Raw genomic sequence first — 22,089 nt, 5'->3', positions numbered from 1 at the left:
AGAGAAACCAGAATTGGAACCCAGATCCCAACACCCCCACCCTCCATGTGCCCCCCACCAGGACCTGTTGGTCAGAGGTTGGCACAGAACGTGATTCACCCAACGTGCATCTTCTTCTGTGACCTTGGCTCACCCCCCCAAGAGAGGCCCAGGCAGGCCTTGCCGACCTCAGCTTTACGGCCCTGGCGCCAGAGGGCCGCGTGCAGGAGACAGCACTTATCTGCTGAGAGGTATTTCCTTGAGTCTCCCAGCGTGACCTCCTCGCGTCTAATCAGAGGCTGCTCCTCTCCCTGCAGGATTAGTCAGCATCTCTTAACTAGCAGTCCCGAGAGGAACAGAGCGCCTTCCCCACTGCGTGCCAGCCCGTCCTCCACCCTCCCGCCCCTCGCTGCCACAGCACTTTTCCCTTCCCTCTTTTTGCTGTCTTGGGGCTGGGTGGACTTTGGAGAGGATCATTAAGGACTAGGATTATGGCATAGGTGTGGCCACCAGAGACGGTGACATCGTGACCCCAGTGAGAAAAAGAAGACAGGTGCCCTTCAACAAGTGAAAGCAAGTTATTTGGCACTCTTTTTTTAAACAAAAAACCCTTCCCAAGGGGTTCCGTGACTCAGTATATGTAGTAGTTGATGCTGTGAGAACATGAGAGAGAATTTAGCACAGGGAATATGTGTTTGAGAAATCTGATGTATTAGGCATTAAAGGAAGCCCACTCACCCTTCCCCTCGATTGACTCACAGCAGCTGAGCCCAGCAGCTTGTCCTTTCCAAGTGGTCTAGGGTCGCCCTCCTGTATGCTGGCCACAGACTGCTTCCATGGACAGAGCTGCAGCTAAGTTCTAGCCAGATGGGGGACCCACAGCCCAGGCTGGGTCCCAAAGCCTGCTCTTCTAGGTGTCGCTTACTCTAGAGTTGGAATCCTGGGACTTCCCTGGTGGTCCAGTGGCTAAGAGTCTGAGCTCTTGATGCAGGGGGCCCAGGTTTGATCCTTGATCAGGGAAATAGAGCCACATGCTGCTACTAAGACCTGGTGCAGCTGAATAAATAAATGGGAATCCCAACCTGGGGCTTGTGGGTGCTGCAAAGATGCAAGAAGCCCCTGAGACTGTGGGCAAGACTTTTCTAAGGAGCAAACGTGGCACTTTCTTTATTGGATTCTTCAAAGGGAAGGTGACTCCCCTCTCCAAAAACAGAAAAGTTACGAATCTCTGTATTATCACTCCAGGGAGCTTTGGCCACATGGACATCCCAGCCTGCTGGGGATATTCAGAGCTCTGAAGGGGCCCAGAGCTAGCCCTGGCCTTCTCAGTGGGCTGACTCTGGATGGGCAACTGCCCTTCTGGTCTTCGGAGATCCCTGCCCTGACCCTGTGATCAGGTTCCCCTCCCTCTACACACAGAGAATGTCACCAACGTCACAGTGGGGGCCACGGCAGAGCTGGAGCATGAGGAGGTGAGCCGGATGAATGGCTGGCTCAGCTGCAAGGCCCAGGATGAGATGCTAAACTTGGCCTTCACCGTGGGCTCCTTCCTGCTCAGTGCCATCACCCTGCCCCTGGGCATCGTCATGGACAAGTATGGCCCGAGGAAGCTCAGGCTGCTGGGCAGGTCAGTTCTGGGGGGAGGCAGGTGGGCAGGGTGGGCAGAGGGGACTCTGGGCCACGATTCCCCACTGTAGGGGATCCTGGTATCTGCTGTCAGGGGCACTGTGGCTCTCCCTGAATGCCCACCTGGGATGGGTCTGCTGTGATCTTGTGTTATTCCGATCTGCATAGAAAAGTCACAGGGCTCAGGCCTGCCTGGGAGGACCTGCTTGTCATTATGATTTCCAGTCTTTTTCATCTTCCATCTCTGTGAGAAAAAAAGGTTTTGAACACGTACCTCTAATATAAGCACATGGAATTGTCAATAATCTACACATTTTTCGGGCTTCTCTGGTGGCTCAGATGGTAAAGAATCCACCTGCAGTACGAGAGACCAGGCTTTGATCCAGGAGTCAGGAAGATCCCTTGGAGAAGGGAATACAACCCACTCCAGTAATCTTGCCTGGAGAATCCCACGGGTGGAGGGGCCTGGCAGTCCATGGGGTCGCAAAGAGTTGGACACGACTGGACGACTAAGCACACAGGCCTCTACATATGTCATTCTTAATGTTTAATGTGCTTTATTCTTTTCTTCCATTTTTATTGAGATATTAATTGATGTACAGCCCTGTGTAAGACTGAGGTATAGCATAATGGTCATATTTACATACGTCATGAAATGAATCCCACAGAGAGCTTAGGGAACATCCACCATCTCATATAGTATTTTATGTGCCTTATGATACATATACAAAAGAGATAAAATGGCTGAGATTTTAAATTACAAAATGGAAAATTATAAAATTTCTAAAATTGTAAAACAGTATTTCCCTACCCCAGGCACCTTAGTGGGTCATCTTATGTGCCTCCTAGAGTGTGTTCCTAGGCTATAAAACTCCAGTCTGCCAGTCTCAGGGTGAGTCTGCCAAGCAGCTGGCCCTGTCTGGCTAGGGTCCTCCCCAAGCCAGTCCCACTGGGAATGAGCATTGTGCAGGGCAGTGGTTGGCCATGGGCAAGGCCCATGGCCCTGAAGGGAATCAGCCAGGGAGATCAGTGTCATTCATTCTTTGGAGCTTACTAAGGCTTGGTCCCCAGCTCAGAGCCAAGTAGAGGGGGTTTGAAAGCTGCCACTGATCACCCCTTGCCCCGTGGGATTCTTTCTGTCCCCAGCCTGAGCGGACACAGGAGCCTCGGGGATGGGTTGTGTCCTTTCTTGCTTCACAGCCTTGGCTCTGTCCAGTCGGGAATGGAGCGGGCAGTGCAGTGGGGTGTTTACCGAGTCTGGCTTTGGGGCTTGAATTCCAGCTTAGCCACCTGCTAGCTAGGACACTGGAGAATTTCATTTTTGTCTCTATGTTGGGTTTGTTGTTTATGTATTTTTAGGTATTTGAATACCTGTGTTTGTGTGTGTTTTTTTTAATCTATTTTATTGAAATGTAGTTGATTTACAGTGTTTATTAATTTCTACTATACAGCAAAGTGATTCAGTCATCTGTTTATATGTGTGCATTCTTTTCTGTATAATTTTCCATTATGGTTTGTCCCAGTGTATTGAATATAATTCCATGTCCTATACAGTAGGACCTTGTTGTTTTATTTTTGTTATTTTGAGTCTTATTTTTCTCATACATAAAATAGAGCCAATTATGCTCCTTAGAACTGTTGAACAAAAGAATGTATGTAAATTTTCTGAAAGCATCTTGACATGTAGCAAATACCTCCATATAAACAATATTAACAATAATGATGATAACCAATACTGTACTATTTCTCTTTCTTTTTAGTGCCTGCTTTGCTGTCTCCTGCTTGCTGATTGCGTATGGAGCAAGTAACCCAAACTGTGAGTATGCTTTTCCTCTACCCTTTTGTCAGGGCTTGGGGAGACAGCACCCAGAGGTGCTTGAAGGCCCACCTGCTCTAGGAAGCTGGGCCAGGCCTGTGCTCACTACTAGAGTTAGGACACTTGTTAGACCTTTACCCACTGACTTAATTCAGATGGTGGCTGGATAAGCAAATGGCCCCAGACAAATGTCTGAGAGAAGCTCATCTCATTGCTGAGCCAGGCCAGTCCCCGATGGACTCACTGATGCCAGCTTGAGAACCAGGCCAGCTGCAGGAGTATGTGCAGAAGTCATGAGTTGAACTGCTCGGAGCAGCCCAGGCCTGCACTTTAGGATGGCTCAGAAGCCACCTGGTCCCTAACTCTGCTCAGGTGGAGCTGATGCTTCAAGGACTTTTGGGACAAACACCAAAATAGGGCTTGACTTTCACCAAAATCTTGGGGTTTTTTTGGCTCCACTGCACGACATGTAGGATCTTAGTTTCCTGACCAGGAAGAGAGCTCGCACCTCCTGCACTGGGAGTGCAGAGTCTTAACCACCGAGGGACTCCCGTGTTTCACTAGACTCTATCCAGGCGCCTCTCCTAATTGAGGGGTACCTGTATTTTTTATTTCAGCGAACAGCTTTTTTAGACCTCTCCCTTGTGGGTAAAGGGCTTCCCTTGTAGCTCAGTTGGTGAAGAATCTTCCTGCAATGCAGGAGACCTGGGTTTGATTTCTGGGTCGGGAAGATCTCCTAGAGAAGGAAATGGCAACCAACTCCAGTATTCTCGCCTGGGAAATCCCATGGACAGAGGAGCCTGGCAGGCTACAGTCTATGGGGTCACAAGAGTCAGACACGACTTAGCAACTAAACCACCACTTGTGGGTAAGGTTAGTGAAGAAAGGGGGGCAAGGATACACCTTTTGCAAAAGCCCAAACTCCATAAAATAGGGAAGAGGAGGATGAGGCAGAGGCTGGGCCAGCTCCCCAGGTGTCCGGCACTAATGCCTGATGACCTGTCATCACTAGCAGCAATTGCTCAAAGCAAGCTCCTCGTCAGCAGTGGATCAGGCCCCAGCCTCCCTGAAGCTCAGTCGTGGTTCCCATCTTACCAGCCTTCTGCTTCCTTCCAGCCCTCTCTGTGCTCATCTTCATCGCCCTGGCTCTGAATGGCTTTGGTGGGATGTGCATGACTTTTACCTCATTAACAGTAAGTACCATTAAAAATATATCTATTTATTTGGCTCTGCTGGGTCTTAGTTGTGGCACGTGGGATCTAGTTTCCTGACCAGGGATGGAGTCTCAGCCACTGCACTGTCAGAAAAGGCCCAGCACTAGTTTTTTTTGAGAAGATCTCTATCGACGTCAGAGAAGGCAATGGCACCCCACTCCAGTACTCTTGCCTGGATGGAGGAGCCTGGTAGGCTGCAGTCCATGGGGTTGCTAAGTCAGGCACGACTGAGTGACTTCACTTTCATGCATTGGAGAAGGAAATGGCAACCCACTCCGGTATTCTTGCCTGGAGAATCCCAGGGACAGAGGAGCCTGATGGGCTGCGGTTTATGGGGTCGCACAGAGTTGGACACGACTGAAGTGACTTAGCAGCTATAGACATCCCTTTATGGCTCAGATGGTAAAGAATCTGCCTGCAACGCAGGAGACCTGGTTTCGATCCTAGGGTTGAGAAGATTCCCTGGAGAAGAGCATGGCAATGCACTCCAGTGTTCTTGCCTGGAGAATCCCCAAGGACAGAGGAACCTGGTGGGCTGCAGTCCACAGGGTCACAAAGAGATGGACATGACTGAGCAACTAACACTTTCACTTTCTAGTTCAGTCATCTTTTTGCAAATCTGAGGCAGCTTTTATTAACTCTAATTTGCTTGCCTTCCATTCACCTGCATCTGCTGGAGTGTCTGAAGCAGTAAGGGTTGTTGTTGGTGAAGTTGTGGCAGCAAAGCCTATTTGCGGCTCCCAAGCTGGGGAAGTCCTGCAGCAGAGTCAGTCTCAGAGCAGCCTGTCTCCTGCCTCCTGACCTTGACTCAGGCGCCAAGGAAGCCAGCTTAGTAGCTGTGTGGAAGAAAAATAACCTGCCACCTACTCTCTTTTCTCTTATTTTCTATGGCAGCTCTGGCTAACAGTGAAACCTAAAAACAGACCTCTCTTGGAATCACCCTGCCCCTAACTGTTGCTTTGTACAGAACTGAATGAAAAACTGGAGAATCACAGAGCCTGCCCTTCTGCTGGGTTTCCTTTCTTTCTTTTTTAAAATAATTTTTATTTAGTTTTTTATTTTTGGCTGTGCTGTCTTCACTGCCACTCGGACTTTTCTGTAGTTGCGGCGAGCTGGGGCTACTCTAGCTGCGGTGCTTGGGGTTCTCATTGCAGCGGTTTCTCCTGTTGCAGAGGCTTCAGTAACTGTGGCACATGGACTCTAGTTGTGGCCCCCGGGGCTCTAAGCACAGGCTCAATAGTTGTGGCACACAGGCTCAGTCACATGTGGGAATCTTCCCGGGTCAGGGGTCGGACCTGTGTCTCCTGCATTGGCAGGCAGATTCTTTACTCCTGAGCCTCCAGCGAAGCCCTGCTTGGTTTTCTAAATGCCAGGGCGCAGGGAGCCCGTCTCCCAAGGGAGGGAGATCCTTTCTTGGGATGCTGAGCGCTCTCTTATGGGAGCCCCAGAACACCGTAGAATGGGCTTCTTTTGGAAGTGAATGAGACTGCATGAAGATCTAGGTTGAAACAAAGTCCAAAAAAAAAAAAGCCAAAAGAATCTTTCCCCAGAAGGAAGAAGGCAGTTATCTGCCAGTTCACCTGGCCAGGCAGGCCATTGGGAAAGAGCTGGCCATTGGGAAAGAAGAGAGAAGTGAGGCTTCCCAAGGGATATCTCTGTCCAACAGGAAAGTCTCGCCTGCCTTAGTTGCCCCTTGAGAAGGTTTTGAGTGACTCAGTGCCTCCCAGCCCTGTTTGTTTGCAGTGCGCTGGCCTCTGCTTTCTCTTTCCACTAATGAGTCAGGCATCAGGCTGCTGAAGGGCCCTCGTTTAGCTCTCAGGGAGCCCTGGAGCCTTGCTGCTCTTCTCCCAAGGAACTTGAAGAGGTGCTGACATTCCTGTGACCCCTGGCCTGCAGGCTGTGAGCCAGAGGCCCGGTTGGGCCCGATTCCTCTTCTCAGCCTTCCTGTGCTTTCTCAATTTATTAACTTTATCCTGGCGGGAAGGGTGAGCTACCAGGGCCTGCATCCATGGAAATGGAGCAGTCAGTGGAGTCTGTGTTAGGCTGAGAGAGGCACTGCCCAGGACCGCACACATGGTGTGCTCCAGAGTGGGGGACTCAAATACCCAGGGTCTCTGGTTGCCTTGCCCTGGTAGTGTGAAGGAGACTGACTTTGTACTCTTTTGTGCATTTTTATTAATTTTTTTAATCAGGTAGATGGTTTATTTCTTTGGCTGCACCAGGTCTTTGTTGCAGAATATGGGATGTCGTTCCCTGACCAGGAATCAAACCCAGGCCCCCTGCTTTGGGAGCAAGGAGTGTTAGCCATTGGACCACTAGGGAAGTCCCAACCAGATAGCTTTTTTTTGAATGGGTGTATCTCCCTCCCTCTCAAATTCCTGGGGTAAGACACATGTTGAAGCTGTACAAAATATGTTAGAACTGTCAAACGCACTGATTCCGTTCAGCTGTGTCTGCTGTGAAGTGGGAGCCCAGTTCTGTTTGTTCCTTGACAGCATAAACATGACCAACTCTTCCATCAAAATGAAAAATGAAAATCTGCCATCACCCCCATTATTTGAGCCACACTGTGTCTATGTCATGGCAGTTCTGAATTTCAGGATAAAAGAAAGAGATGGTCCTTGAACTTGAGTATATGATCTGAAATACAGAAAGACGGTCTATTGTTATAAGCCTAACGCAGATTAAAGACCCCCTCACCATGAATCCCCTTTAGGGAAGTCTTCAAAATGAGATCATAGTTGTGGTCCACAAATCCTTTCGGGGTGGCTAGGAGGGTCATAAGGATTCTTTTCGTTTTCTTTTCTTCTTAATGATTGTAAACAAAATGGTTTGATTTTAAAAAGTCAACTATTTGAGACATGGACAATGTGAACTGTAAAATCTTGGAAGTCTAACTTTATCAGTTTAGAATGTAGCTCTTTATATTAAAAAAGGAATCTAAGTATACTAAAGTTCTTTTCAAAAGAAACTCTGTTACAACTTGCCTTTTTCACTTGACAATGTATCTCTTATGTGTTTTCCTGCCAGTCCTTAGAAATCTACCTTATTATTTTAAACTCTAGAGATTGACCTCATTATTAGACAGTTGCATGTGATTCTCTAATATAGATTGCCATGATTTATTTAACCAGTTTCCTGCTAATGGACTTTTGGGTTAGTTTCCAATTTTTCTGATTTATGATTCTGCCTAAGTGAACATCTCTGTACATGTGTTTCTATAAAATAAATTCCTGGAAGTAGGATTGCCAGGCCCCAGGATCAGCATGTTTTAAATTTTAATGTAGACTGTCAAATGGTCTTCCCAAAAGGGTATACACAGATGCTGGCCTTCCACCATATCTGAGAAGTTTTCTTCCACACCCCTTCCAACACCCTGTCCAGATTCTTGTAAACATTAGCCAGTCCAATCTGGTGAAAAATAATATGTTACAATTTAAAATTTCTTTAATTGTTAGTGAGATGGAGTATCTTTCCACCTCTTTTTGATGATAATTTGTATTTCTTCTGGGATTGCTTCTTTGTGTCTTTTGTCTATTTTTCTGCGGGTTGTTTCTCTCTCTCTCTCTTTTTTTTTTAATTGTGTTTTGTAAGCCCTCTTTCATACACACACAAAAAATAGTTCTCTATCTGAGTGAACAGTGGTCTTACCCTAAGTTTTTTAGGTCCCTATGTGGTCCATGAATAAGCTTCCGGAAGGCTGGGCATTCCTTTGAAATTCTCCAAAAGCAAATTGCACATTGTGTGCCTGGGCAGGTGCGTTTTTTGGGGTCTGTTGCTTTCCTCAGCTCCTAGTAGGTCTGTGCGAAGCTGAACGCACTGTAGCAGGAGTGTTTCTCTTAACTCCTTGCTCTCCCACAGGGAGGTAAAGGCTGCTCAAGCCAGACGGTGACCAGACAAGAAAACCGTCTGATCATCACCTGGAGCATTTCGTTAGCAGGCGTCTGTTTTAAGATAGCCTGGTGGCTTGTCCCTCTAAGGCTCCCATTCTTGGGTCTAGAGCAGAGGTCAGCAGACGGCTGCCTCCAGGCCACATCCAGACCACTGCAGGTTGCAGTGAACACAGTTTTATCGGCACAGAACCGCTCCTACTTGATTCTTTTGTGCTAATGAGAGCGGAGTGAATGACAGTGAGAGTCTCGCTGCATGGAGACCACATGGCCTGCAAAGCCTAGAATTTCTCTGGCCCTTGGCAGAAAAAGTCTGATAACCTTAGGTCTAGAAGCACAAGAAGCTGCTCAATCATGATTCCCTGTCAGAGGCAGGGGCTCACCCCCACCCCGACCCCCAGCCCCAGCTGACCCTCTCCCTTCTAGTTATGTGACCCTCCTCCTCAAGCAGTTTCCATGCCGTTGGCTTCCTCCTCTGTGCCCTGGCCCGAGGGACCTCCTTGGGCAGTCCTCTGTCCCGCAAGGCTTCAGATAAGGAGCCTTTCTAGATCAGGCCTCGAAAGGGGACTGAGAAGCAGGTCAGTGAGGGCAGGCTGCGGCTCTTGGGCCATGTTCTTGGGCCATGGGGGCTTCTGCTGAGCAGAGCTGAATCTAGTCCTGGCACAGCCCAAACCTTTTAAAAAGCAGAACCGTTAGGATCGGCTCCCGGAGGTGCCAGACCAGCAGCACAATGGCACTCTGTTTGGATCTCCCAGCCGTGCTCTCATTTGGGGGACAAAGGAGTCTTCAGGGTCACCTTTAGGAGCTTCCTAAATCAACAGCTTTGGGACTCAGTGACAACCTAGGAATCTGGGGGGAGGGGGGTTGTGTTGCCAGGGAAACCTTAATTGGGGGACTTTCTGAGTCTCAAGGGGTTGTGGTATAAATAAGGATGCCCAGGGACTGTGAACTGCTATCCCCATAGGTGCTAGCGAAGGGGCCCTAACTTCACAGAATACCTTTTCCCCACCGGCCTGTAGACCCCTTTCCAGAGCCAGAGAGGTGTGTGTACCCATGGGTGATCCTGCCCCCATGAGCAGATGCTGGACCTCCTGCCAGGTGGGCTGGCTTTCCTAGGTCCCTGCCTCAGAGGGTCCTGGGCAATGTGACACCCTCAGAGGAGGAGGGTGCAGGTCACCAGGGGTCAGGACCTACCCCAGGGTGCCAAGCCTCAGCCTCCTCTTGGGCATCTGGACAGCACACTCAGGTCTGTTTGCTCACTGCCTCGCGTTTGTTCAAGTCTTTAACTCGCTCCAGCGGCTGGAGGAAAACAGCGGCCGGCGGCTGAGGTGGCGTCTGGGGGCCACCACCCAGCGATCTGGGGCCGGGGTTGCTTAGAGATGGAAGTGGATGCCGCCAACATTGTGAACATGTCTTTTCCACTTCATTACTCTGACCCCTGTCAGCGTGGGTGGGACAGGGAGTTCTGAGCTGAAACCCTCCCAGAAAAGTGGTTGCAAAGTGCTGCCAGGCTCCTTAATGAAAAAATTTCTCTGTGGGCTTTCCCTGTCTGACTCATGGGAGTCTTACGTGGAGCCTGAGGAAGAAATGATCCCACGGGAGTTGGGATCTGAGTTTGAAGAGAACAGAGTAAATGTCCGTCTTCGAACACCTGGGAGGAGGGGAGGGAGAGGATTCGGGATACAGCAGTGAAACAGATGGTCCCCTCCAGGGGTGTGTGTGGAGTTTAGCATTCCTGCTCGGGTGACCTGTTTCTATGCCCAGGAGAGGGTCCCCATGGCATCCCACGTGCCCCATGTGCCAGGTAAGCAGGATTCACCTGCTGCCCCCAGCCAGCTCTGCCTCTGGGTTTCTGGTTGTGTGCTCTGAGAGCCCAAAGCCATCAGCCCATCACCACTGGCCTGGGAAAAATCCACTCATCAGAGGGTATCCACTCCGTGAAGTTGCCCTAGCACGTGACTCATTCAGGGGTGGACTGAACATGTAGTGGGGGCCTCGGAAGGGCTGGACCTGGCTGGGAAAGTGAACGAATTGGCTGGGGAAGTGGGGCCCCTCCTCCCCACCCCTTCAGCAGTGAAGCGGAAAGGTGACCACAAGGACCTTTACCTGGCAGCGTGTGCTTGGAGCTGCCGGTCGTGAAGGGTTAGAAAAGAGCCCAGCTATGCTGAGTCCACTTGTCCAGACTGGTACCTGGATCCTGGCCTGTTCAGGTTGCACAGGGCTCTTGGGTGTGTGCAGCAGCCACTTGAGGACAAGGGTCACCTTTGAAAGGGGCCTGAGGGCCCAATTGCCAGCCCCCCACCCTGACCCTGGATGGCCCATGGCATCTCCTCAAAAGCCAGGGTGAGCCCCCCTAGCTGGTGGGCTCCGGAGATCACTGATTTGGAAAGAGGGTGCCAGGTGCTTCTTCTGTCCCTGCCTGCCAGCAAGCCCCAGGCCTGTCTTGGGGGCTCCTGGGAAGAGAGACATCTTAAAGAAGGTCCTCTGAGGAGGGCTGCCCATCCTCACTGTGCTGGAGCCTGGGCTTCTGGCGATTCTCAGCCAGTAGCCGGCTGGGAGGCCAGCACTCCAGGGGAGGGGCCGTCTGCAGCTGCTGTTTTCCCCTCTGGGAAGGTCACAGAGCCGGGGCCTGTTTACAGTGCAGCCCAGGGGCTGAGCGAATGAGTCACCACTGGCTCGCGCGGGGATGGCATTCCGAGGCCGGCTTGGAGGACGGGTTCTGCCTGACTGAGCCCACTCCAGGCCCCCTCCTACCCCAGGGCAGCAACAGCATTAATGGCGGTGGTGGTGGGAAGCCCCCCAGAGCCAGGGAGGGGGCCGGCGCACTTCCCCCACACCCAACCTGAGAGAGCAGTTGGGAAGCCAGGGTCAGGAAACCGCCCTGCTGAGTGTTTTCCTAGCATCTGTCTTTGCAGCTCGGCTGCAGCTTCCTACTTGGCAGGAGTCGTGGTTCTTCCCCCTCCGCCCGGCCTTCCAGCCGGCACTAGGCACTCTGCTCAGTCCTCAGCCATCACTCACTCCATCACCAGGGCTTCTGAGTGGCCATTATGTGCAGCTGAGGTCGGGCAGAGGCAGAAGGAGGGAGGGAGGAGGGGGAGGTGGAGACCAGGGGGGGAGGAGACCCAGACAAGATGAAAGGAGAGTCCGCAGCCAAGGGCAGGTCCCCCTGACAGTGCTGCCCTGGACTGTGGGGAGGTCGCCTGGGGAGTTCGGGGAGGGAGGAGGCAGGTAGGTCTAAAAGGAGCTTTGGAAAGGATGTAAGAAATCTCTAGTGGGGAGAGCAAACAGAATGCGTAATAAGGAACAGAGAGAGGCATGAGAGGTAAGGATAATTGTCTTGATCCTCCAAATCGAGTGTGGACCCTTCAGGGGCCCCATGTGTGTTTTCCAGGAGACAGAGTAGCCCAGTGGCTGTGCACATCAACTTGACCTGCTTTGAGTTCTAGTTTTGACCCTTACCAGCTTAAGGATCCCTTGACTGTTTTTTTTAAAGAACTTTTATATTTTTGGTGGCGCTGGGCCTTCGTTGCTGTGTGCAGGCTTTGTCTAGTTGCGGCGGGCGGGGCCCATGCTTGCAGTGGCTTCTTTTGTTGCGGAGCATGGTCTCTAGGACAGGCTCAGTCGTTGGGGCACACACAGGCTTAGTTGCCCTACGGCACGTGGGATCTGCCTGAATCAGAGATCGAACCTGTGTACCCTGCGTTGGCAGGCAGACTCTTAAACTGCTGGACCACCAGGGAAGTCCCCTTGACTTTTCTAATCCTAAAGTCTTGGAACCATTAAGTGAGGGTAATGAGTGACACTTTCTTGGTAAGGATGTTATGAGGGTTTTTAGGATAATAATAGTTTCTGTTATAATAACAATGCTACTATATTATTCAATATATTAACATAACCATGTACGCTGTCATATATTATAACTTAATAATAAGGAAGAATCCTCTGATCAAGCTGCTCCTGGGCAAAGTAAATGGGGGAAATTTCCTCTAGCAGGCATGACAGCTTTGGGAGGAAGGGAAGGAAGTGGCTTAAAGGATAAAACACAATTAGTGTTAACATTTGAAAAATAATTAGTGCCCCCAGGGTAAACTTCTCTTCACCTGTGTTTGCTGTTTTGTGACCACACACTGACCACTGCCAGGATGTTTATGCTTTAGCTTTCACTCGTCAAGGTCATCCTTGATAACTGTTTTCAGAGAAATTTCATCTGACACACATGTTGTTGTTTAGTCTCTAAGTCATGTCCAATTCTTTTGCAACCCCGTGGACTGCAGCCTGCCAGGCTGCTCTGCTCATGGGACTTCCCAAGCAAGAGTACTGAAGTGGGGTTTGCCATTGCCTTCTCCAGGGGATCTTCCCGACTCAGGTATCAAACCTGTCTCCTGCATTGGCAGGCGGATTCTTTACCACTGAGCCACCAGGGAAACCCTGACACGAATGTTAGGTAGTCACTAAAAGCTGAAATACTTGACTACCCATTTAAACTATTAGATTGGCCAGGAAAACCCTACCATCAATTATGACATTAAAGGACAAACTGGGAAAACGTACCTAACAGTATAGGAACAACCTGTGAAGGTCTTTAATGTATAAAGAGCCTATACCAAATTAATATGAACGAATTAACATCCTCTTAGGAAGAAAGGACAAATGAGGAATGTAACTGACTGATTTTAAAAACTGTAGAAAAAAATGTTCAAAGTCATTAGCAATCAGTAAATGTAAGTTTTTTCAGTTCCAATTGGTGTAAGTTTTCTGGAAGGTAGTTTGTCACAGAGTATCACAAAAAAACTTAAAAACATGGATTCCCTTTTGCCAAATGATTCTACTTTTGGGAATTTACCTTAGGGAAATAATAGCTATTTGCGTATATGTTTATCTTCAAGCATGTTCATTACAAAATGTTATTTATGATAAAAATTGAAAAGGATCTGAGAATATCAGAGAAATGGTTGCATAAATTATAGACCATTCAGAAAAGGAAATACCAGACAGTTGTTACAAATTATGTTAAAGATGAATACAAGAATAAATTAGGTATTTATAATATACAAAATAAAAAAATAAAAAGTTTCAAAAATAATATGCAGTATCTGATTCCAGTTTGGTTAAAAATTATAGGTATTTATAGGAAAATGATTGAAGGCAATTACATCAAAATGATAATATGGCTGTATCAGGGGAATTCTTTTTCCCTCAAGGGGAATTTTTATTTCATTTTTCATGTGTACTTTGTTCTAGATATTTTACAATGAACATATATTGCTTTCCTAATCAGCAAAAAATAACTGTAAGGTAAAGTATAAGATGTACACATTCCTGAGGAGGCTGTATAGTGTGGTTTGCCCTGAGGCTCTGTACACCCTGGAAATGTATACCAGATGCTTACCAAAAGAGCATATTAAGGAGGGGGAGGATTTTCAGGGTGCTGTAAAGAATGTTCCAGTCAGGGAGAGGCAGAGAAGCCAGGAGGGCAGCTGGGAGGCCCTGGGAATGTATACCAGTGCTTACCAAAAGAACATGTTAAGGAGGGGGAGGATTTTCAGGGTGTTGTAAAGAATGTTCCCATCAGGGAGAGGCAGAGAAGCCAGGAGGGCAGCTGGGAGGCTACTGCCCTTGTCCAGGCATGACGGCAAGGATCTCATCCAGGGTCAGATGGAAAGTCAGAACCCTCTCCCAGCTTCCTATTCTTGCCTGTCCCAGATGTAGTCTGGGGAGCAGACTCCAGGAAATGAGGTCAGAGTTGCCCACTAGCCCCAGGCTCTATGGTTTTGTTGGCCTCTAGCTTGGGTTAGGGTAGAAGAGAAAGGGCTGGTAAGCAAACTGTCTGCTTTTCAGAAGTATCGCCTTGCCCTGTCAAAAAGTTGGGAACACTCTTTGCACCCAAGGGTGACTACCACGACAGAAGTGTTTCCTGCCTTGGCTGTGCTGAGTGGCTTTTGTCCTCCGTCTGCTTTTCTGATTGGGTTCTAAGCGCTCTTTTATGTTGTTGCTGTTGTTTTGTGCTTTGTTTCTTTGGCCGTACTGCCCTGCATGTGGGATCTTAATTTCCCAATCAGGGATTGAACCCATGCCCCCTGCATTGAGTACTTCCCTGGTGGCTCAGATGGTAAAGCGGCTGTCTACAGTGCGGGAGACCCGGGTTCGATCCCTGGGTTGGGAAGATCCCCTGGAGAAGGAAATGGCAATCCACTCCAGGACTATTGCCTGGAAAATCCCGTGGACAGAGGAGCCTGGTAGGCTACAGCCCATGGGGTCTCAAAGAGTCGGACACGACTGAGCAACTTCACTTTCACTTTCCCCTGCATTGAAAGCACAGAGTCTTAACCACTGTACTGATAGGGAAATCCCTCTAAGCCATCTTTGATCCCTTCTTTCTTCACATGCATTCCAGGCTGGAACAGTTTCCTTCTTCCATACAAGCAAAGCTAATCTTTGGATTCTCCCTGGGGCAGATATGGGCCTGGAGATGCCTGAAGCTGCCTTGGTGGAATAGCCAGTGAGGCGCAGCCCAAATACGTGAGCCCAGGATCGGAGGGGTGTCCTCTGAACCACAGCATACCTGGGAGGCAGGTGTGCAAAGAGTGAAATTGGGCATCTTTCATGCTCACCTAAGTGTGCTTGGGTGGCTATGAGCATGTCACCTTTCCTCTCTCTCCTGCTGGGGAAGTTTCCACATGCTCCTTGTCTCCCTCCAACCCTCTCTGAGAAGCCTGAGTGGGCAGAGGGGGCTGGAAGAAGAACTCTGTGTGTGGCAAAGCTGGAGAGGCAACCTAGCCTCATGCCACAAGATGGCTTTGTTGGCCGCACACTATGGATTTATTCATGCTCCTTTTTAATCCTGGGATCCCAAAACATCTCAAGTCTCTTATTCATGTTTTTTCCTTTAACAATGACACTGAGACATAATCCACACACCATACAATTCACCTAAACTATATAATTTAATGGATTTTAGTGTATTTATAGAGTTACACAGTCATCACCAGAATTAATCATATCACCCCAATCACAATTCTGGACCATTAGCATTTCCTCCCTGTCCCTCCCAGCTTCTTCTACCCCAGCCCTAGGCAACCTCTCCATCTAGTCTCTGTCTGCAGGGATTTGCCTGTTCCAGACATTTCACATGAATGGGATCATACAGTTACATGGTCTTTTGTGACTGGTGTCTTTCCCTCAGCATAGTTTTGCAGAGTTGACTCCTGTTGTAGCATGTATGAGTTCTTCATCCCTTTCTGTGGCTGTGTAATATTCCTTTGTGTGCATCTTCCACAGTCTGCTTATCTAGTCATCCATTGATGGGCATGAAGGTTGTTCGCACTTTTTGTATATTATAAAGAATGCTGCTGTAAACATTTGTGTACGTACATATTTTTGTGTGAGCATATGTTTTTATTTCTCTTGTGTATATACCTAGGAGTGAAGTAATGTGTATATACATTAGGAGTGAAATGTCTGGGTCATATGGTAGCTCTGTGTTTAAATGAGGAGCTCCCAGATGGTTTTGCAAAGTGACTGCACCATTTTGCATTCTCACCGGTAGTGTAGGAGGGTTCCAATTACTCTATATCAGCACCAACATTTGTTGTGTTCTGTTTTCTTTTTTAAAAAATTATTATAGTCACTTAGCATGCACAGGGGGTATGAAGCAGCATCTCATTGTGAATTGATTTGCACTTCCCTATGATTAATGATACTAAGTATCTTTTCATAATGGTTATTGGCTATTTGTATATCTTCTTTGGAGAAACATCTATTCAGAAATGTCTGTTTGCCCATTTTAAAAATGAATTTTTTTTTATTACTGAGTTGTCAGAGTTATTTATATATTGCAGATAGGAGTGCCCTATCCAATACATGATTCATAAAAATTTTCTCCCTTTGTCTTATCATCTTTTCATTTTCTTGATGGTGTCCTTTGAAGCGCAAACATTTTTCACTTGGATGATGTCCCTTTTTCATTTTTAATTGTGGTCAAAACAGGCAGAAATGATGAGGGGCAGGTAGGTAAATACATTCACACTGCTTGTGTTCAGCAAACGGATTAACTTGCAGGCAGCCATCATGTGGTCCATGTTTGATAAAACCCCAAAATGATTCCAGACATCTTGGCAGAGGGGGACGTAGTTTGGGTCCATATAAGCAGCCTGAGTTCAATAAAACAGGTTGGCAGATCCAGAGAGTGAGTCTCAATGCCAGGGACTATGTGGCTGTGGATGGAGAACCTTCAGAGCCAGTGGTGTGAGCTCCCCCTGAGGTTAGCGAGAGCACAGAAGGCTGCAGTTAGGGGAGCATGCGCTTCTCCCCATGCCTGTCTGAATCCATGACCTCATTGTCATAGTTTACCATGCCTAAATTTGTATGGAATCCACTGAGGGTTTTAGCTTCGCAGTCATGTCAAATGGGCCCAGAACAAGCTCCTGTGAGATGGGAAGAGTGGCCTCATGGCAAAGAAAGCCTGAGCTTTTCTTGTCATTGATCTTTCTATGTGGGAAGAGAAAGCCCTCCTTGAACCTAGAAATTGAGAAGCAGGACTCCCAGGCCAGTCGCCTCATCCACCCCAGAGACTGTAGAATTCTGATTGGCACCTTCCAGAGACCTACTCTTCTCAAAATCAAAAGCAGCTTTTGCTGACATCTGGTCTTTCTGGAATACTGATATTTTTATTTATAAAATTATGCTTGCATCCTCAAATAGATTCTTATTTTTAACAGACTTGCTCCCTTTGAGGGTTGCCTTACTCACTGGCATCTCCTTGTAACCCTGCAGAGCCCAAAGGCCCTGGCCTGTGCCAGAGCAGAGATGGGGGTCGCTTGCCAGCCAGGAAGTCCTGTCTGCACGTGCAGAGTCTGAATTCTGCATTACTCTACCCTTCTTCCTCCATCACCCTCAGTCCGGGAAGAAAAAACTTGCAATTAGCAGTGATTATCCCTGGACTGATGCCTTGTGAATTATACAGGGAGGAGAGCAGAGAAGACGAGGTGCCCAAGGATGCCATCATGCTCTCTTCCCTTCCTCCTTCACCCTCCCTGTCTGTCCCTCTTTCAGCAGAAGCTTCCCTTGCTTCTTGTCTTTCAGCTGCCCAACATGTTTGGTGACCTTCGGTCCACATTTATTGCCCTGATGATTGGATCCTATGCCTCCTCGGCGGTCACCTTCCCAGGAGTCAAGGTGAGGGTGTGTGCTGGTGTCTGAGCAGAGGCCTCTCCCGAGACTCCTTCTGCCCTCCCCAAAGGGGGAAGTCACTGTGGGTGCTGGTGCCTGCCCTTCCCCCCACCCGCACCTGGGAGGATGCACCTGGGCACCTCTGGGAGTAAGAAAAGAGACCTGCTGGGCCAGGGGTGGGGTGGGGTGGGGTGCGGGTGGAGGCGTTAGGGTAGGGATGGTAAAGTCAAGCATATCTCTGCAAGGTGTGGCTGCAGGCTGCCTTTGCATTTCAGGGCTAGGGGGAAAGAAAGGGGGTGAGAGAGTGTCCCCCATCCTGAATCCAGCTCCAGTCCCCTCTCCACCCTGCCCCCAGGTCTGTTGTCATTGGGCTGTTGCTCCCCACTGCCAGAGCGCTGCTCACAGCCAAGTTGGTTCAGCTGTTTCCCTCCCAGGCAGGATTCTGAGCCTGTGGAAGTCACACGGGGTCAGGATGAAGCAAGCATCTCACTGCTCATCAGTCTTGGTTCCTGCTCTAAATCCTGTTGTTCCTGAAAGGGCTTCAGAACCAGCTTTTCTCTGCGGTGGCCCCAGCTCCAATAAATCCCCTTTCCTGAGGTCCGAGGGGAAGAGGCCGCAGAGCAGGAGGAGGAGTCATAGACATGGGCCGGCCACCCGGGGAATCGAGGTGTCCGGAGAGGCAGGGGCCACCGTCTCTGGATGTTAGGGATCCTCAAGTTCCTGGAGTGTGGAGGAGCCCTCAGGTTCTTCCTCCTCCTCATCTCAATGTCTGACTGCTGGTCCCCTCCCTGGGGAGCTGGACAGCTGTCTGCCACTGCCCTGGGGACCCTTGGGCTGGAAATAAATGGCAAAAATTGCAATAACAGTCTGGCAGGCTTCCCACCTAACAGACCCTGTACGGTGCCCTCTACTGGGGTCACACCTGCTGAATTGCACCTCAGCACCAAGAAGGTACGTGCCCGTGTCACACCCATTTCACAGAAGAGCAAAGTGAGCCATTCAACTGTTCATTCCTTGAGTATATTTTTGGCACCTACCATGTGGCTGGATGGCAGATGGCATCACTGACTTGATGGACGTGAGTCTGAGTGAACTCTGGGAGATGGTGATGGACAGGGAGGCCTGGCGTGCTGCGATTCATGGGGTTGCAAAGAGTCGGACACAACTAAGCGACTGAACTGAACTGATGTATATGCTTCAAGGTGCCAGAGAAATATCAGCGGACAAGTCTAGCGATTCCTATCTTCAGGGAGCTGGACTAATAATGGATGAAGAAATGAATCATAAGTCAAAAAATCTCAGCCAGGGCTGTTCACTGTGAGCCGGTGCTGTGACAGTGATGGGCAGTTGGGGAAGGCCTCTACGAGGAGGTGACGTTTGGTCCAAGCTGCAGGCGTTTGGTCCAGGGCGAGTAGAGATGATTGAAATGCAGGTGCCTGGTGACTGAACATCCAGCCTGAGGGGCCACGTCCCTGCCTCAAGGCTCAGCACAGGGAGGCCAGGACTGCCGGCTGCCCCCTGCCCACTCGGGCTTTTCTTTGCTAACTCTGCCCCACCTGACTCCGACCCCTGCCCCCTTGTGCCTCTCAGGTCGTCTATGACTTCGGTGCCTCCTTCATTGTCATCCTCGTGGTCTGGGCTGGCTGCTCCGGGCTGGTTTTCCTCAACTGCTTCTTTAATTGGCCCCTGGAACCCTTCCCGGGGCCAGAGGACATGGACTACACGTAAGTGGACCTGCGGTCTGCCCCCACTCCCACGCCGGCCAGGGGCGTGGGCAGCGTGACAGACACTCTCCCGTGGGCTCCAGGGTGAAGATCAAGTTCAGCTGGCTGGGCTTTGACCACAAGATCACAGGGAAGCAGTTCTACAAGCAGGTGACCACAGTGGGGCGCCGCCTTAGCGTGGGCAGCTCCATGCGGAGCACCAAGGAGCAGGCAGCCCTGCAGGAGGGCCACAAGCTGTGCCTGTCCACCGTCGACCTGGAGGTCAAGTGCCAGCCTGATGCCACAGGTACCCACCCGCACGTGGCCCCTCGCCTCCCAAGCCTGCCCTGAGCCGTCAACAGCCCAGTGACAAGGAGGGGGCGTCCAGTCCAGATGGGGACCCCGATGGGGTCCAGCACCCCCTGAGGGCTCTGTAGGTACCGCCTCCCTTCATCCCCATGTCATCCCACAAGGGCAGGCGGCACCACCTACCCTGCCTTATAGACTAAGCTCAGAGAGGGTGAGGGATTCACCCAGCTTGTTTTGTACAGCTGGGTGACCCGACTCCTGCACCCAGCCGCTGGCCTCATCTGGTGCGCGGTGTGCCCTGGATGGTAGGTGGGCCGTGGGCCCCGGGGGTGCCACTGGTTCTCCCTGAGCCCCCGGTTCTCCCCGCAGCGGCCCCCTCGTTCATGCACAGCGTGTTCAGCCCCATCCTGCTGCTCAGCCTGGTCACCATGTGCGTCACACAGCTGCGCCTCATCTTCTACATGGGTGCCATGAACAGCATCCTCCAGTTCCTGGTCAGCGGAGACCAGGCCGTAGGTAGGTGGCTCCCGAGCCCTGGGGCACAGCCTACGCGCGGTGCTCACTTCCGCCCGCCCAAGGTCAAGTCCACCATCTGGCCAGCCAGAGGCTGTGGGGCTAGGCTAGGCCAGCGGGGCAGTGAGATGGCAGAATCCAAGGGCCTGATGGTGCGTCAGAGCAGTTTCACCACAGCCGGGCCCGACTGTTCTTTCACGTCCCCGCCAGAGTTTCCCGGTTTAGGAGGGAGGAGAGGACTGAAATAACTATGTGTGTTTGGGGTGTGGGGTGTGTTTTTCGTTGCCTGAGGGGGACGGTTGACGTGTGTGTTTATAAGAGGAGACACTGCACAGAACACGGTACTCCACCTGAGAGCTTGTTGAAAGACAATCTGTCAAACCCAACGCCAAGAATCCTCTGGGAAACCGCAGGGGTAGCGCGTGGAGAGGCTGGGGTGGGGGCCGGGCCGCTGTGGCTGCACACGGGGTCTCCTGGGAACTGTGCCCTGAATTGGGAAGCGAGGCCAGGTGGAGCCTTCCTCTTATGTAATCCAGTCCAGGCTTGTTACTTCTGGTAAACAGAACTGATAACCCACCTGCCCACTTTTCCAAAAGAACACACAAGCTGATTAGAGGTTTTGATTCTGCAAAGAAAGTCCGTACTTCCTCAGGGCCTGAGCTGAGTCAGCTTTAGTCATGCGAAATCAGGACAAACACATTGGGTAAATCCTTTTTATTGGCAGTCTCATTGGTGTGCAACTTTTGGAGTTGGTTTAATTGTTTTTCTCCACGGGAAGATATGCCAGGCCATGTGAGGGTTTTAGTTGTTGTTGTTGTTTTTCTTTTTAAATTTATTTTTTGGCTGCACTAGGTCTTCGCCGCTGTACGAGGATTTTCTCTAGTTGTGGCAAGCGGTGGCTGCTCTTCCCTGCAATGCAGGAGCTTCTCACTGTGGTGGTCTCTCTTGCTGTGGGGCATGGCCTCTAGAGCGCAGACTCAGTGGTTGTGGCACATGGATTTCATTGCCCTGTGGCATGTGGAATCTTCCCTGGCCAGGGTTCAAACACTTTTGCCCTGTGTTGGCAGATGGGTTCATTACCACTGAACCACCAGGGAAGTCCTGTCTGTTTTTAAAGAGGATAAGAAACTCAGCTATAGCAAAAAGGGAAGGAGACTAAGGGACACAGACAATGCAGGGTCTATTCTGAAAATGGGTGTTCGGACATGAAGCAACATGGAAAAACCCCATTATGTGCCCTTGCAGAAATTCATAGCAAACACGAATATGGGGGAAAAAAAAATAACCTGTTTAGCTTCATTTCGTTCAATGATAATCCCCTGAATTTCAACCGCAGGAACCCTTTTATTATGTAACATTCATTAAAATCTGTCCACCGTACTTTGGGGAGAGCTGATCTAGCCTGTCTAAAGGCCCTTTATTACAAACCCTGAGGCCCAGACAGGCAGAGACCCTGATGAGTACAGAGAAAAGCCCCTTACTGGCCCTTGGACGGCAAATCTCCCTGCTCCTGCTGAGTCATGGCCTTCTCTTTTGCTTTCTCTGAGAAATCTTTAGCTGCCCAAGAGGCATTTTTTTTTCCCCCTTCTGTTTCCCTCTTTCAAAAGTCAGTTTCAAGAAGTAGAGGAAGTTGGGCCAGGAAATTCGGTCCGCAGCTGACAGGGCATTGGTTTTCCCCATCCTGCTCCTCTGAGCACTTGCGCCTGAGAGCTCACACACACACATACACACACACGGACATCTGGACGTCAGGATCAGGGGGCTGCAGCACTGGCTGGTCAGACACTCAGGCTGGGTGTGGGGTGGATTCTCGGCCCTCGTTCTGCTGGGTCTTCTACACCCCCGCCACTTCCCCATCGTGGTCCCCCCAC

The 22,089-nt window shown here is 50.0% G+C and overlaps 1 protein-coding gene across 3 annotated transcripts in view; it reads left to right on the top strand.

The window, feature by feature from the left end:
- The window catches only part of SLC43A2 (solute carrier family 43 member 2), a 39,512-nt gene that overhangs the window by 7,959 nt on the left and 9,464 nt on the right, over nucleotides 1–22,089 (top strand). For all 3 annotated transcript variants that reach the window (XM_018064392.1, XM_018064391.1, XM_018064393.1), the window contains 7 exons: nucleotides 1,399–1,606; nucleotides 3,366–3,421; nucleotides 4,538–4,614; nucleotides 17,607–17,699; nucleotides 19,284–19,417; nucleotides 19,501–19,703; nucleotides 20,075–20,221. In XM_018064392.1, coding sequence (XP_017919881.1) covers nucleotides 1,399–1,606; nucleotides 3,366–3,421; nucleotides 4,538–4,614; nucleotides 17,607–17,699; nucleotides 19,284–19,417; nucleotides 19,501–19,703; nucleotides 20,075–20,221 — 918 coding nt within the window. The remainder of the gene's footprint in view (nucleotides 1–1,398; nucleotides 1,607–3,365; nucleotides 3,422–4,537; nucleotides 4,615–17,606; nucleotides 17,700–19,283; nucleotides 19,418–19,500; nucleotides 19,704–20,074; nucleotides 20,222–22,089) is intronic.

The sequence above is a fragment of the Capra hircus genome, chromosome 19 (assembly GCF_001704415.2).
Source record: "Capra hircus breed San Clemente chromosome 19, ASM170441v1, whole genome shotgun sequence".
NCBI classification, from domain to species: domain Eukaryota; kingdom Metazoa; phylum Chordata; class Mammalia; order Artiodactyla; family Bovidae; genus Capra; species Capra hircus.
Note: the sequence above shows the minus strand (reverse complement) of the source record. Positions and strands in the feature narration are given on the sequence as shown.